The sequence below is a fragment of the Elephas maximus genome, chromosome 9 (genome assembly GCF_024166365.1).
Source record: "Elephas maximus indicus isolate mEleMax1 chromosome 9, mEleMax1 primary haplotype, whole genome shotgun sequence".
NCBI lineage: Eukaryota > Metazoa > Chordata > Mammalia > Proboscidea > Elephantidae > Elephas > Elephas maximus.
The window spans coordinates 5,900,734-5,915,355 of NC_064827.1; the positions used below are offsets into that span (position 1 = coordinate 5,900,734).

Below are 14,622 nucleotides of genomic sequence, written 5' to 3' on the forward strand. Positions count from 1 at the left end.
GGGGGTGGGGAGCTGGGGAAGCTGCTGGGAACATTCGCCCTAGGGCTTGAGCTAAACTAAGAAAAATCGGTACAAGGCTCAGCACAAAAGGCTCTTTCATTCCGGTCCTTTCACCCACGCAGGGAACGATGCCTCTGGAGGTGGTGGTGGAGTTGCACATCCGGGCGGTAAGAGAGATCGACGAACGTCCCCTCCTTGTCCCAAGTCAGACCCTTTCCCCGGGGTTCTGCAGTCCCATGAAGCTTCCTAAGTGGTCTTGGGTCGTTTCCTCACCCCTTCTCCACTTAACGCACACACACACACACCATTGTCATTGGGACAACTAATCCCTCTGTCCTTGAGGTTATCTGCATAGGTCTTCCAGGGCTTCCTAACGTTTAATTCAACTCAGCCTCTTTCAACGTTTGTTTCTTAGCTTTATCCTGATTTTTTTTTTATGTTTTTTAAAAAATATCCCTGCATCCAGTCCAAGTATTGATTTCTTTCCCAGAATAAATAAGGGTTACGGATTTTTTTTTTTAACCTTTAAAATAACCAGGGAATAATTTCATTTAAAAAAGCCCCATCACTTCCTGATATTTTGCCACGCCTATTTTTTTTTTTTTTTTTTATGAACCACGTGTCGTCTTCTATGCTTTTGCCCTTAGAGATGACTCTGGCTTGCCAATTCCAAAAGGGAAATCAACTGATCAATCAAAATGTTTTCTGATTATCCAACAAACCATTCCTAAGTGTGATGCTGTGGCAGTTACTCCGTTGTTCTTGTTTGGGGTCAGTCATTCCCGATTTCAGTTTATATTTTCCAATCCTTCCCTCTGTAGTCATGACTATCATGTAGGTTTGATCCCAAGCTACTGGGAGCTTCTCTACTGGTCATGATCGCAGGCACGGTGCCAAGAGGATGCTGCCATGGAAAGTCTGGTTAGCCTCCATTAAAAAAAAAACAGTTGTGGTTGATCCTGCCTCAGTGGTGACCCCACGTGCCTCAGAGAAGAACTGTGCTCCACAGAGGTTTCAGTGGCTGAGGTTTTTGAAGTAGATCACCAGGCCTTTCCTTGGAGGTGTCTCTGGGTAGACTCGGAACTCCAACCTTTCAGTTAGCACCATCTAGGATCAGCCTAAGCAGTATCAGGATTGGAGGAAGACTCATTAACAACCTGAGATACGCAGATGACACAACCTTGCTTGCTGAAATTGAAGAGGCCTTGAAGCACTTACTGATGAAGATCATAGACCACAGCCTTCCGTATGGATCACACCTCAACACAAAACCAAAAAAAAAAAAAAACAAACCCCATGCTGCCGAGTCAATTCCGACTCACAGCTACCCTAAAGGACAGAGTACAGTTGCCCCATACAAAAATCCTGGTATCTGAATAAACACCATCATGATAAACGGAGAAAACACTGACGTGGTCAAGGATCTCATTTTACTTGCACCCACAATCAACGCCCGTGGAAGCACAAGAAATCAAATGATGTATTGCACTGGGCAAATCTGCTGCAAAAGACCTCTTTAAAGCATTAAAAAGCAAAGATGTCACCATGAGGACTAAGTTGTGCCTGACCCAAGCCATGGTATTTTCAATCACCTCATATGAATGGGAAAGCTGGACAGCGAATAAGGAAGACTGAAGAATTGATGCCTTTAAATTATGGTGTCGGCGAAGAACATTGAATATACCGTGGACTACCAGAAGAACGAACAAATCTATCTTGGAAGAAGTACAGCCAGAGTGCTCCTTAGAAGCAAGGACAGTGAGACTGCTCACTTACTTTGGACATGTAATCCGGAGGGACCAGTCCCTGGAGAAGGACATTGTGCTTGGTAGAGGGTCAGCAAGATGGATTGGCACAGTGGCAGCAGCAATGGGCTCAAACATAGCAATGACTTTGAGGATGGCACAGGACTGGACAGTGTTTCATTCTGTTGTACACAGGGTCACTGTGAGTGAGAACTGACGACGGCACCTAACAACTACAGCAGTGCCAGCCTCCATAGAAGTGGCAAACAGCATCACACACGTGGCTCTGAAACAAAGGTGATCAGCATTTCCTGGTTTTGTCTCAGTTTGCTGACAGCAAAGAGGGCCAGACTAACTCACTACAAGCTCTCAAAATTGTGTCAGAGATGAAGGGATTCTTGAGAAGCTGAGGATAAACCAGTCTCCCTCCTCACTATAGAAGAGACCAGTCCCTGGAGAAGGACATCATGTTTGGTAGAAGGTCAGCAAGAAGTGGAAGACCCTCAGTGAGATTGACTGACACCGTGGCCGCAGCAATGGGCTCAAGCATAACACGGAATGTGAGAATGGCACAGGACCAGGCAGTGTACTGTTCTGTTGTAAACAGGGTGGCTATGAGTTGGAACCGACTGGACGGCACCTAACAAGTTCTCTCCAAAGCAAAAAGTGAACAAGTTTTCATCTCGTTTTATTCAACATTATTAGCGAATTTTATTTTGATTTTTAAAAGACATTCCTCAGTGTACAATCATGGTACTGTACAACTTGGGATATTCCAAAAACCGTCAGGTGAGCTGAGCTGTGCTTTAAAGGCAGCATACTCAGGCCCCAGCCAGACAGGGAATTCCAGAACACAAACCAGACTGTAAGCCTTATTTCCAAAACCCAATATTCAGACTTGTGACCGCCACCAGAGGAAATGCCATTGCTTCCAAATATCTGGCCGGAAAATTGCTGCAATGAAAAGAAAGGATTCCTTTAAGGTTAAACAACAACCCGAACACGTGGTGCTTTAGTTTGGCTGACTCACAGGTGAAGAGGTAGCTGGTGGTCGGGGTGTGGTGGGATGCGAGTGGTTTTCTTCTTTTTCTGAGGAGTCACCGTCCCTCTTCCAGGGAGCCCTTCCGCCCCGGCAGTTCACTCTTCCACCCCATCAGAACCTGCACCAGCATCTCTGTAGGATTAAGTCCACAGTCCTTCCTGTTTAGAAATGAGTAATCTCGACACCAGTTGCCTAGGTAATTCCAGGCTTCTCCTTTTAGGTAGAGCAGCATTTAAAGCACACCACCTCCTTTGTCTTTCCTGGCCAGAGAGCAGCAAGCGGAGTCCATCTTGCATTTGGTGGTCTTTGGCCTTGTGATTCTGGGAGGCGCCACAGGTGAGCCACTTGAAACCAAGCGGTCACTGGAAGAGGAACCCTGGTGGCACAGTGGTTAAGCACTCGGCTGCTAACCAGAAGGCTGGTGGTTTGAACCCATCAGCTGCTGTGCAGGAGAAAGATGTGGCAGTTGGCTTCCATAAAGATTACAGTCTTAGAAACCCTAGGGGGCAGTTCTGCTCTGTCCTATAGGGTCACTGTGAGTTGGGATTAAGATTTGACAGTAATGGGTTTGGTTTTCTGGTTTTTGGTCAATGTAAACAGGAATTTAGGAGTTATGGCTCCTCCTGAGCAGCTTCGAGTTAATACTGTTACCTAAAGTGAGCTGCGTTAAGAGAAACAGAGTTCCATATGAAAAACTAGAGTGTACGCGGTCATCCTTGTATAAGAAAGCTTACACTCCTCCATCATTTTCCCATTTCATCACCCCAATAAGCCACCAGTTGCCATGGCGTTGGCCTGGCTCATGGCACCCCGTGTGTCAGAGTAGAACTCTGCTCCATAGGGTTTTCAATGGCTGACATTTTTGGAAGCAGATTGCCAGGCTTCTCTTCCTATTACACCAATAGAGAAGCATTATTCTTTATTCAGTAGAAGGCCCCATCCCTGCCATACTGGTCCACTGACCATAAATACGGGGTCAGCTTTTCCTCGATCTCTCAGTTCCTCTGACTTTGCCCAGCAATTCAGCTTCTCTAGCTTTTGTCATACCAAGTTGTTCTTCTCAAAAGAACTAAGCATGTGGGCCCCCCTCCTTCTTCTACTGGCACCTCAGGTGTGTCCAATTTGAAGTGTTTCTTCACTAAGTTCTTGGCTTGTCCTCTGAATGCTGAAGACAGTATGAGAAAGCAGTGGGAAACAAACACCTACGTAAAGATCTTTTGGGAGGTTGGGGGGAAAAGAGAGACAAGTACTACGCCTCTCTTCTCAATACCCAGTGAGCAAAGATGGAAGACAATAATGTAAAAAAAAATCTTACCGAGAAAATTAAGGCGAACTCTCTCCAACTGTGGCAACTAGACCTTCAGGAATAAAGTGGGAAAACCTATGTCTGAGACCCGTAAAATACTGTTTAAAGTCTGTAAAAGACTAGGATTAGCACACAGCTCATCTGCCTGTATTACAGAACAAGAGCATGTTACCTTTCCAAAGTTCAATTTACAAGTGAGATGTTGACTTATGGGATCACTACAAAACACACATTTTACTAAAGTCATTAAAAAAAAAACCCAAAACAGCAACATTGTAATCACTCCAGCTTGGTTTCTTTGCAGCCCTCCTGGAGACATACACAGTTGTTGAATAAATACAATGTTGCTTTCTCTAATATGGCTGTGTTTAACAATGGCCACATGTGCCCCAGCCTAGCCACACATCAAGCTAGTGGGACCCCTACAAATCCCAAGGTAAGCCTGAAATTCTAGGAGGGGAAAGCGGAATGGCAGCTGGCTTAGTTGGCATCACTGAATTTGGAAACCTGATCTCCCCTGGTGCTGTAATCAACGCGATGGTGTCATTGTTGACTCCACAGTACAAAGAGCAGGGGAGCATTGTGGGGCGACAGCCAGCAATAGTCCACGATGCTGTACTGCAGGTAGCCCAGGAGAAAGCCAAAAGCCACGTCAGTGACGTTGTGCCGCCCCAGCATCACCCGGGAGAGGCCCACGAGGAAGGCCCACAGGACCGTCAGCACCCTCAGTGGAATGGCCAGCACCAGGTGGTTCAGGATGAAGCGCGACACCAGGGCGGCCCTTGTGGCGTGGCCCGAGGGGAAGGAGTACTTGTCCACCGAGAGGGTGACAAACATGTCCATCTGGTTGTGAGCCGGCCGGCGCCTGCGGACTAGCCCTTTGATGAGGGCCACCAGCAGCAGGTCCAGCAGCAGGGCGAAGAGCAGGTTCATGAGCACCTCGCGACCGGCCCAGCTGTCGCTCCGGGACAGGCAGTAGAGGGTGCCCAGCAGGAAGGGAATTCCGTGGCCCGAGATCTCCAGCAGCTTCATCAAGGGCCGCACGCTGCCCCAGGCCGAGCGCTCCCTGGCGCATACGCCCAGCTTCTTGGACAGCCACAGGTCAATGGCCAGCAGGGAGCGCAGAGCGATGCCCAGGAAGGACGGGTTCAAGTCCATGCGGGCCTCCTCGGGCAGCGGGCCCGGGGGCGCCGGCGCGGGGCCCGGCCCGGCCAGCGGGAAGGAGCCGCGGCGGTGCACCGGGCTGTCGGACGCGCGGAGCCGCGCGCAGGTGGGGTCGGCGCCGGGCGCGCGGCTGCTGAGCAGGGACTGGAACTCGAACCTGCCGCCGCCGCCGCCGTGCGCCGGGCTGCCCGGGCTGCCGCTGCTGCTGCTTGCGACGGGGGCGCCCAGCGCGCGGCCCTCAGCGCCCCTCCGGGGGCTCGTCATCGCGGCGGCCCGACCCGGCACCGCCGGCTAAGAAGCAGCTTCCCGGCCCGGCAGCCTCTTCCGCTTCCGCACTGCCATCCTGGAGGGCGGGGAGAGGAGCGCGCGCCACCCCGATACCTGGTGGAGACGTGGGGGGGAGCTGGGTGGGCCAAGTCCGGGAGGCCAGGCTGGAGGGGAGGGTGCTGCGGTGGGAGGTATGGGTGAGGGGGAGGTGGCTGGGAAATTTGGCAGTGGGATGCTAAGAAAAAAAAAAGAAAAAATTATTGAGTTTTTGGTGAAAGTTTACACAGCATGTCAGGTTCCCGTTTGACAATTTCCGCACGCATCGTTCAGTGACATTAGTGACATTGACCACAATGCCTCAGCATTGTTTTCTTTAAACGTGCTGTTCTATTTCCAGTACTCTAGTTTCCCTGCCCCCTTATCTTCAGATCCTTGCTTTTGAGTAGTTGTTGACAGCCTTGAGTTTTTAAAAGACAAGCTGTTCTCTTTTGTTGTTTGTTTTCTTTTTTCTGGTATGACTTGTTTTTTGGGTGGGGCGCATTTTATTGCAGTGAAAACATACACACTGGGACATTAGACAGCACAACCACGTCCACATTTACGATCCAGTGACGGTTTTACGCTTTTCATGTTGTGACACTGTTCTCACCATCCTCTTCCAAAATATTCCACTACCGTTGACGTAAACAAGGAGCCCTGGAGGCACAGTGTTTGTAGTACTTAAGCTCAGGGCTGATAACAAAAAGGTCAGTGGTTTGAACCCACCACCCCCTCTATGGAGAAAGATGTTGCAGTCGGCTTCCAACAAGATTTACAGCTTTGGAAATCCTATGGGGCAGCTCTGCTCTGTCCTACAGGGTCCCTGAGTTAAAATCTACTGAATGGCAAGGGGTTTGTTTTTTTTAATTAACAAAAACTCTATGCCTCCCCCAAACAAAAACTCCCCATCACCCTCTTCCCTCCTACCCCTGGTAACCATGGATAATCTTTAGTTTTTATATATTGGCTTATTTCATGGAAACCCTGGTGGCATCGTGGTTAAGCGCTACAGCTGCTAACCTAAAGGTCGGCAGTTCAAATCCACCAGCTGCTCCTTAGAAACCCTATAGGGCAGTTCTACTCTGTCTTATAGGGTCGCTATGAGTCAGAATCAACTCGGCACCAACGGGGTGTGTGTGCTTATTTCATATAAGTGAGATTATACAATACTTGTCCTTTTGTAACTGATTATGACCTTTTTTGATGAACTTTATTTTTTAGAGCAGTTTTAAAGAAAAATTGTACAGAAAGTACAAAGCGTTCCTCTCTGCACAGTTTCTCCTATCCCTCCCTTAGTGTGGTCCGTTTGTTACAGTGGGTGAACCAATACCGTGACATTATTGTTAGCTAAGAGCCATAGTTTAGGGACTAAAGTGCGCCTGACCCAAGCCATGGAGTTTTCAGTCACCTCATACGCACGTAAAAGGTGGACAGTGAATAAAGAAGACCCAAGAAGGACTGATGGCTTTGAATTATGATGTTGGTGAAGAATACTGAATACACCATGGACTGCCAGAAGAACGAACAAATCTGTCTTAGATGTACAGCCAGAACGCTCCTTAGAAGCAAGAATAGTGAGACTTCGTCTCTTTTACTTTGGACATCTTATCAGGACAGACCAGTCCCTGGAGAAGGGACTTCATGCTTGGTGGGGTAAAGGGTCAGTGAAAAAGAGGAAGACCCTCAACGAGATAGGCTGGCACCGTGGCTGCAGTAATGGGCTCAAGCATAACAATGATTATAAGAATGGTGCAGGCCAGGCAGAGTTCCGTTCTGTTGTACTTACGAAGCCGTCGGCTAATAGGTTCTTGTCAAGCAGACTAGCAAACGGAAGTCAGCCAGATGCAGGGTTGGAGGAACAGAAAGATTTATTCATAGTTCGCAAACTGGGAGACAAGCAGGGTCTTGTGACCTAAGGCCGCCGGCTTCCTGCACCAGGGCAGATGTGCTCTTTTTATAGGGAGTGACATACCTATGCATGAACAGTGAGGCGAGGATCTTCAGTCTTGTCATGTGCACACAGTCCACATAATTTTAGTGAATAGGTTTTTGCACAAAGCTCTAAAAATACTGCGCACAGCCCTAAAAAAAATGGTGACGGCTTGCTACTGCCACCCCAGGAAGGTCACGCCAAACCCAGTGCCATCCAGCGGATTCGGACTCTTAGTGACCCCATATAGTGGGTATATTTGGCGTCAGTACATCTGGGCCTGGGCCTCCTGCCAGGAGAAGACAAGAAACCTGGGGATTGGACCAATCACGGTGAGGAGCTGTAAAAGTTGTAAGAAAAATGTAGCAAGAGTAGACTTTTCTGAAAAACAACTATTATGGGATGGTTAATAACCCGTAATAACCCTTTCGTGACTGCCTGCTTCACTAGGGGTCATTGGGAGTCGCAACCGACTTGACAGCACCACCAAACAACAGTGATTTACATTAGGGTTCGCTCTTTGTGTTGTACAGTCTTAAGGATTTTATCAAGTGCCTAACGTTATGTATTCATTATAGGATCATACATAGTAGTTTCACTGCCCTAAAAATGCCCTGGGCTCCACCTATTCATCCCCCTTCCCCTATCTCCTTAGCCCTAGGCAGCCGCTGACCTTTCTACTATTCCTATAGTCTTGCTTTTTCCAGACTGTCATATAGTTGAAATCAAATAGTATGCAGCCTTTTTCAGATTGGTTCTTTCATTTAGCAGTATGCATTTAGCTTTTTTTTCTTTTTGAAGGTTTCTTGCCCAGGGGTGTTCCTGCCCAGCAAGCAAGCTGTGTACCTTGGCGTCTACTTCCTGAATCAGTACCTGGAGACGGACTGCTTCCCCGCTGTGTTCCCTATTATAATCCATCAGAACCTGAGGTTTGAAAAGGTGATCCTGCTTTCTTATCGGTGATGTCCGAAGACAGTGTAATAGAACACAGCTCTACAATAAAGGTGTTATTTTGTAAATTTCCTTTAAATAAATTTTCTCCAAGGCACTTTTAGCACTTGCAAAACCAGAGCCTGCGTGGTGGACTCACTTTTGTATCTGAGGTCTGAGCCAAGTTCTGTCAACCTAGTGCTAAATACCCTGGTTGATGTTTTCTATTCTTGGAACTCCCATGGCATTTTCTAACTGGAGCAGAGAGCATTTCTGAGCATTCCTGGAGGTGTTAGAGGCCCCTGAATTCCATTAATGAGTTTATCAGTTAGCTAGCAGACCTTAGACACAAACCTTTTTAAACACAGGGAAAAAAAAAAAAAGAAAAGAAAGAAAAACCATTACCAAATTAGTTATTAAAAAAATACACATCTTAAAACTGAAATCCTGTAACAACAGGAAGGCCTTGAGATGTACTGACTTTCCTTAAGGCCTATCTGGGTTTTTAGCTACAGAATAAAGGCTAGATTCCATTCCAGTGAATATGGTCATGATGTAAACAGCCAAGACATTATCAGTCCTCTTCGCACTTAGGTATTTGAGAGGATATCCGTTCATTGCCGTGCAATCACTGACAACCCCTCGGATTTTTGTTTTGGAGTTTGGAGATGGAGTCGGTTTTAACCTTGATAAGTCTAATGATTTCACCCCGAACAATATCCCTGACGTGGTGCTTTTGGGAGATGGAGTCGGTTTTAACCTTGATAAGTCTAATGATTTCACCCCAAACAATATCCCTGACGTGGTGCTTTTGGGGGAGGAGGGTGCGTATGGAAGGCTCCCGCATAGAGCCTTAAAGGTCTGGAAGGCGGTACCCAGAAGTGAATGGTTTGTTTTGACCTGAGAATGGGAAAAGGGATGGGGATTGATTTTCTGAAGGGCTAAAGCTGTATGTAATATTTTCACAAGTCACACAGCCTCTTGATTTAAATGGAGAACGTACCAAACTGGTTGGGTAAGAGAGGAGAGGAATAAATGGCTGTTAGCTTGGATCATACAAGGGAACCTACTTCTCCCATTTAGATGTTGGTGGTGGTGAAAGAGGGTGGTGGAAATGCAGCCTCCCTCCCTCCCACCAAGAATGTCCTTATTTTTTCAATTTTGGATTAGCTTCTGTAGGAGACTTTTGGGAAACCCTGGTGGCATAATGGTTCAGATTTCGGCTGCTAACCAACCAAAAGGTCGGCAGTTCGAATCCACCAGGCACTCCTTGGAAACGCTATGGGGCGGTTCTACTATGAGTCGGAATCAACTCAATGGTAACGGGTTTGGTTTTTTTGGTTTTAGAAGACTTAAGATTTTAGACTAAAAGTCCAAGGATACAGAGTCATGGAAGCATGAAGTGATACATCGATAAATGACCTTGGGGTCATCTCATCTACCTCCATCACCTGTGGAAGAGGAGAGTAAGCTTCAGCTTCACACTCCAGGGTCCGTATCTGCTCTATGGCAAAACTGTACATTTGAGATTACTAGCCAAACATATTAGGGAACCATTTTTTATTTTTAAAAATGCAATAAAGTAAATGCAGGTGTTGTTTTATTTTAAATATTTGAAAAAGTGCTCTCTGCTTTATGAGCAGAAGTCCCTTGGAGGTGCAGAGGGTATAGCAATTGTCTGCTAACTGAAAGGTTGGTGGTTCAAGTCTACCTAGAGGCGAAAGACCTGGATATCTGCTTCCAAAAGGTCACAGCCTTGAAAACGCTATGAAGCGTTGTTTTTGCTGTATGAGCTGTTTAAGGTTCATACTCTAGCTTCCGTGTGGCTCCTGCTTTCTTGTGTCTGTTTCATTCTTTAGCTGGAAATACTTGAGCAAGTAGCAAAAATATTTTCTCCTCTGCAAATCTTCTGTGTAATTCAGAATCCAGTGTTCTAAAGTGTTTGGATAAATAACCAATTACTCATGATAACATAAGAGCCATTGTGTTTGAGCAGTTCACACTGATCATTTACTCTTCAAGATCACACTTGAGAGAAATCTTTAGACACCGGAGGAGTAAAGGGATGCAATTACTGTCATGATCTAGGGCTCCCCCTCCCCCAAGAAAGGCCATCCACATGTTCATGATAAACCCAAGTCAGTAAGACAAAAGTGGATTACTGGGTGTCATGATTGAGTTGTGTCCCCCCAAAATAAGTGTCTGTTGGTTAGGCGGTGGTTCCCACTATTGTGTGGTTATCCTCCATTTTGTGATTGATGTAATTTTCCTACGTGTTGTAAATCCTAATCTCTGCCTGTGGTTAATGGGGCAAGATTAGATTATGTTAAAGAGGATTAGGGTGGGATTTAACACCCTTGCTCAGGTCACATCCCTGATCCAATGTAAAGGGAGTTTCCCTGGTGTGTGTGGCCTGTACCACCTTTTATCTTACAAGAGACACAAGGAAAGGGAAATGGGCAGAGCATTGGGGGCCTCACACCACCAAGAAAGCAGCACCTGGAGCAGAGCGTGTCCTTGAGAAGCTTCTAGACCAGGGGAAGATTGGTGATAAGGACCTTCCTCCAGAGCTGACAGAGAGAGAAGGCCTTCTCCTGGAGCCGACGCCCTGAATTCAGACTGCTAGCCTAATCAACTGTGAGAGAATAGATTTCTCTTTGGCAAAGCCATCCACTGTGGTATTTCTGTTACAGCAGCACTAGGTGACTAAGACACGGGGGTGGCCTCAATTCTTGTCCTTAAAGCAGACTTGGCTTTGGACCCAAGAGTCGAATTCATTGCTGGGTGCCATCAAGACAATGCACCAAAAAACCAAACCTGCTGCCATTGATTGGACCCTGACTCATAGTGAGTGACCATATAGGATAGAGTAGAACCACGCCATAGGGTTTCCAAGGAGCGGTTGGTGGATTTGAACTGCCAACCTTTTTGATTTTCAGCTGAATTCTTAACCATTGCGCATCAGGGCTCCTTCTGACTCATAAAACCCAACACAATAACAAAACCCCTTGCCGCTGAGTTGTTTCCTACTCATAGCAACCTCATATAAACCATGCTTAAATCTAAACACCATTTAAAGCCTGAAATCAAACTCTGCTGAAGAGTTTTTGTTTCCTAAAGGATTCTAGAGTTCCAGGGGAGGGGCATGGTATGCCTTTTATTTTAGGCATATCCCGGATCCTTTTATCTTAACAAAATATGTAGATTTGGCAATGGATGGACCAGTATCCCAATGCTTTTCTTATGCTTCAGACTCAGAACTGATGAGGGTGCCTCTCTCCTTCTCTACCTCTTCTTCTGCTTCTATCTCTGTATCTCTCTTTTTTGGGGGGATCTTGTGGGAGTGTAGCTGCTAGTAGTTAGCTTTTCTTTTGTGCTACACATAGGCTTTTTAGTTAAGTGCTTCATAGCACAGCCAGTTGCTCGGGAAGAGAAGTCATTTAGTCAATGAACTACGTGTCGTGAGTATCTGCTCGAGGCGGAATACTACTCTGGACACTCAAGACTCTGAGGTTGATGCCAGATGTGCTTTCACCAACAAACAGTAGGGTGAGGTCAGTTGATGATGTTTTTAATCATGTGATAGACGGAGCCGCCTGTGTCTTCTTGTATTTGGTATTTTGTTACTTCTCGTTCATTTATTCTAGGGTCACTTGTTAAACTTCTCACTTCGTACCTGTTATAGGTGCTCTTGTTGAATCCTAAAACATTATATGGCTGGCTTTTATACATACTAATTATTTGGAAGAATATAACAAATAGCTTCTATAAATAACTATTAAAGCTGATTTCCCCATTTTCCTCTGCAGGTATTCGAAAACGCAATAGATCCTGGAGCTGTAGCAGACATTTTAGAAGGTAGGCACGCTCTGTCAGAGCCCTGGTGGTGCAGTGGTTAAGAGCTTGGCTGCCCACCAAAGGTCAGCAGTTTGAACCCCCCAGGTGCTCCTTGGAAACCCTATGGGGCAGTTCTACTTTGTCCTGTAGGGTTGCTATGAGTCTGAATTGACTTGAGGACAACAGATTTGGGTTTAGGCACTCTCTAAAGAAATAAACCACAGTCAGGCAGGTAGTCTATTGTGTGTAAGTTATATATATAAAATCCTGCTACTTTCTAAACTATGATGTTTGACCCATTATTTATGTTCAAGAAAGTCTACATAGAATTTGAATCATGATTTTTGTTCTATTACAAACTCTCTTTGTAGGTATAGGTGGGATTTGCTAGATTGTATGATTGTTCCCTGGCAATCACTGATCTTTTCACTGTCTCTATAGTTTTGCCTTTTCCAGAATGTCCTAGAGTTGGGATCATACGGGATATTGCCTTTGCAGACTGGTGTTTTTCACTTAGCAGCAGGGCTTTGAACCAGTTCAAACTGGTTCATTTGTGGCTAATGAAGTAAAACCAGAAGACACCTGAAGTTTTAAAATTTGGGTGATCTGCTAACTAGACAATAGATAAGTGGTGACTTAGGTGAAGGGTGAGACAGTAGACAATACTGGGGAAGTAAATGAATAATTTCTTTTGTAAGGATCAGCACAAAGCTGGTTCCCATGAGGCGAAGATTAAAGGTGTCCCAAATGTCTAACTTTTCCAAGCTGCTGTCCTACTCCATCATCTCTAACATCAACTGTACCCTCTCGCCTCAGTACTTTCTCTTCGGTCTCTGGGTTCCCTAAGTCCCTGCAATGTCTCACAGAACTGACAAACCATATAAAGGAAATGGCTCACGTGGTTGTGGAGGCTAGCAAATCCCAAATTCATGTGTCAGGCATAGACTTTCCCCTGACCCTCAGTCTCTGCCCAAAGGCACTCAGCTTTCTCACTCCATGGGCCAGGAAGCCCCCTGCACTGTCTCCTGCAGGTCTCTCCTACTTTGGTGGTGGTGGGCCCTCCTCTTTGATCTGGAATTGGCTCTCTTTTAAGTTCTAGGGGGAGATCCTTCCTTGTCTCAGCCTCTGGTAGCCAGGGGCATTTCTTTGCGTTCCTTGCCATATAGACAGATCCTCTCACATGGTGTCTTCCCCTTGTGTGTGACTATGTTTGCATGTCTGTGCTTCTATTTTATAAGACGCCACTCAGAAAGGATTGTGACTAGGACCCACCCTGTTCCAGCATAACTTAACTAATAACATCTTTTTTTTTTTTTTTTAAGTTTTCTTGTGTTTTAGGTGAAAGTTTACAGTGCAAATTGTTTTTTTTTTTAATTGTGTCTTAGATGAAAGTTTACAGCTCAAGTTAATTTATCATACAAAAATTTATACACATATTGTTATATGGCATTAGTTATAAATCCCTGCAATGTGACAGCACACTCCCCCTTTCCGCCCTGAGTTTCTTGTGTCCATTCAATCAGTTCCTACCTCTCTACCTTCTCATCGTGCCTCCAGACAGGAGCTGCCCATTTGGCCTTGTGTATCTGGTTGAAATAAGAAGAACACCCTTTACAAGTATTATTCTATGTTTTATAGTCCTGTCTAATCTTTGTCTGAAGAGTGGGCTTTGGGAATGGTTTGAGTTCTGGGTTAACAGAACATTTGGGGGCCATAGTTTTGGGGTTCCTCCAGCCTCTGTCAAACCATTAAGTCTGGTCTTTTTACATGAATTTGAGTTCTGCTCCATACTTTTCTCCCTCTCCATCTGGGACTCCCTGTTGTGTTCCCCCTCGGGGCGGTCATTGGTGGTAGCCAGGTACCATCTAGTTCTTCTGGTCTCAGGCTGATGGAGTCTCTGGTTTATGCAGCCCTCTTGGGCTAGTGTTTTCCTTGTGTCTTTGGTGTTCTTCTTTCTCCTTTGCTCCAAGTGGGTTGGGACCAATTGGTGCATCTTAAATGGCTGCTCGCAAGCTTTTAAGATCCCAGACACCACTCACCAAAGTGGGATGCAGAACATTTTCTTGATAAACTTTGTTGTGCCAATTGATCTACATGTCCCCCAAAACTAGCTCACTCCTTTTTATCACATACTAATAATGAATAATACCATCACAACAATCAATTAAAAATTAAAAAAAAAAAAAACAGACTTCATGTTTTAAAGCAGTTTTAGGTTTTCAAAAAAATTGGGCAGAAAGTACAGAGAGTTCCCATATACCCTTCTCCTACCTGCACAGTTTCTCCTATTGTTAGCCTTTTCCATTTGTGTGGTACATCGAATACGATTGAACTTACATTGATAAACATTATTATTAACTGA

At 45.7% G+C, this 14,622-nt stretch overlaps 2 protein-coding genes across 13 annotated transcripts in view; one reads left to right on the forward strand and one right to left on the reverse strand.

The window, feature by feature from the left end:
• Positions 1-14,622, forward strand: part of SPATA6L (spermatogenesis associated 6 like) — a 63,631-nt gene that overhangs the window by 8,683 nt on the left and 40,326 nt on the right. For 9 of the 12 annotated variants that reach the window (XM_049895282.1, XM_049895277.1, XM_049895280.1 and 6 more), the window contains exons 1-3: positions 5,745-7,825; positions 8,295-8,432; positions 12,233-12,281. In XM_049895282.1, the coding sequence (XP_049751239.1) occupies positions 7,655-7,825; positions 8,295-8,432; positions 12,233-12,281 (358 nt within the window). In that variant the 5' untranslated portion in view covers positions 5,745-7,654. Of the gene's footprint in view, positions 1-122; positions 168-5,744; positions 7,826-8,294; positions 8,433-12,232; positions 12,282-14,622 lie in introns of those variants that run through there. The other 3 variants (XM_049895283.1, XM_049895284.1, XM_049895281.1) reach the window with 1 other exon arrangement.
• Positions 3,120-5,536, reverse strand: PLPP6 (phospholipid phosphatase 6). The gene has a single exon (XM_049895292.1). It carries the CDS (start codon positions 5,519-5,521, stop codon positions 4,637-4,639), a length of 885 nt encoding a protein of 294 aa, XP_049751249.1. The 5' UTR covers positions 5,522-5,536; the 3' UTR covers positions 3,120-4,636.

Excerpts from the sequence above, each read along its gene's own strand:
- PLPP6 (XM_049895292.1), bottom strand. The coding sequence starts at position 5,521 with ATGACGAGCCCCCGGAGGGGCGCTGAGGGCCGCGCGCTGGGCGCCCCC.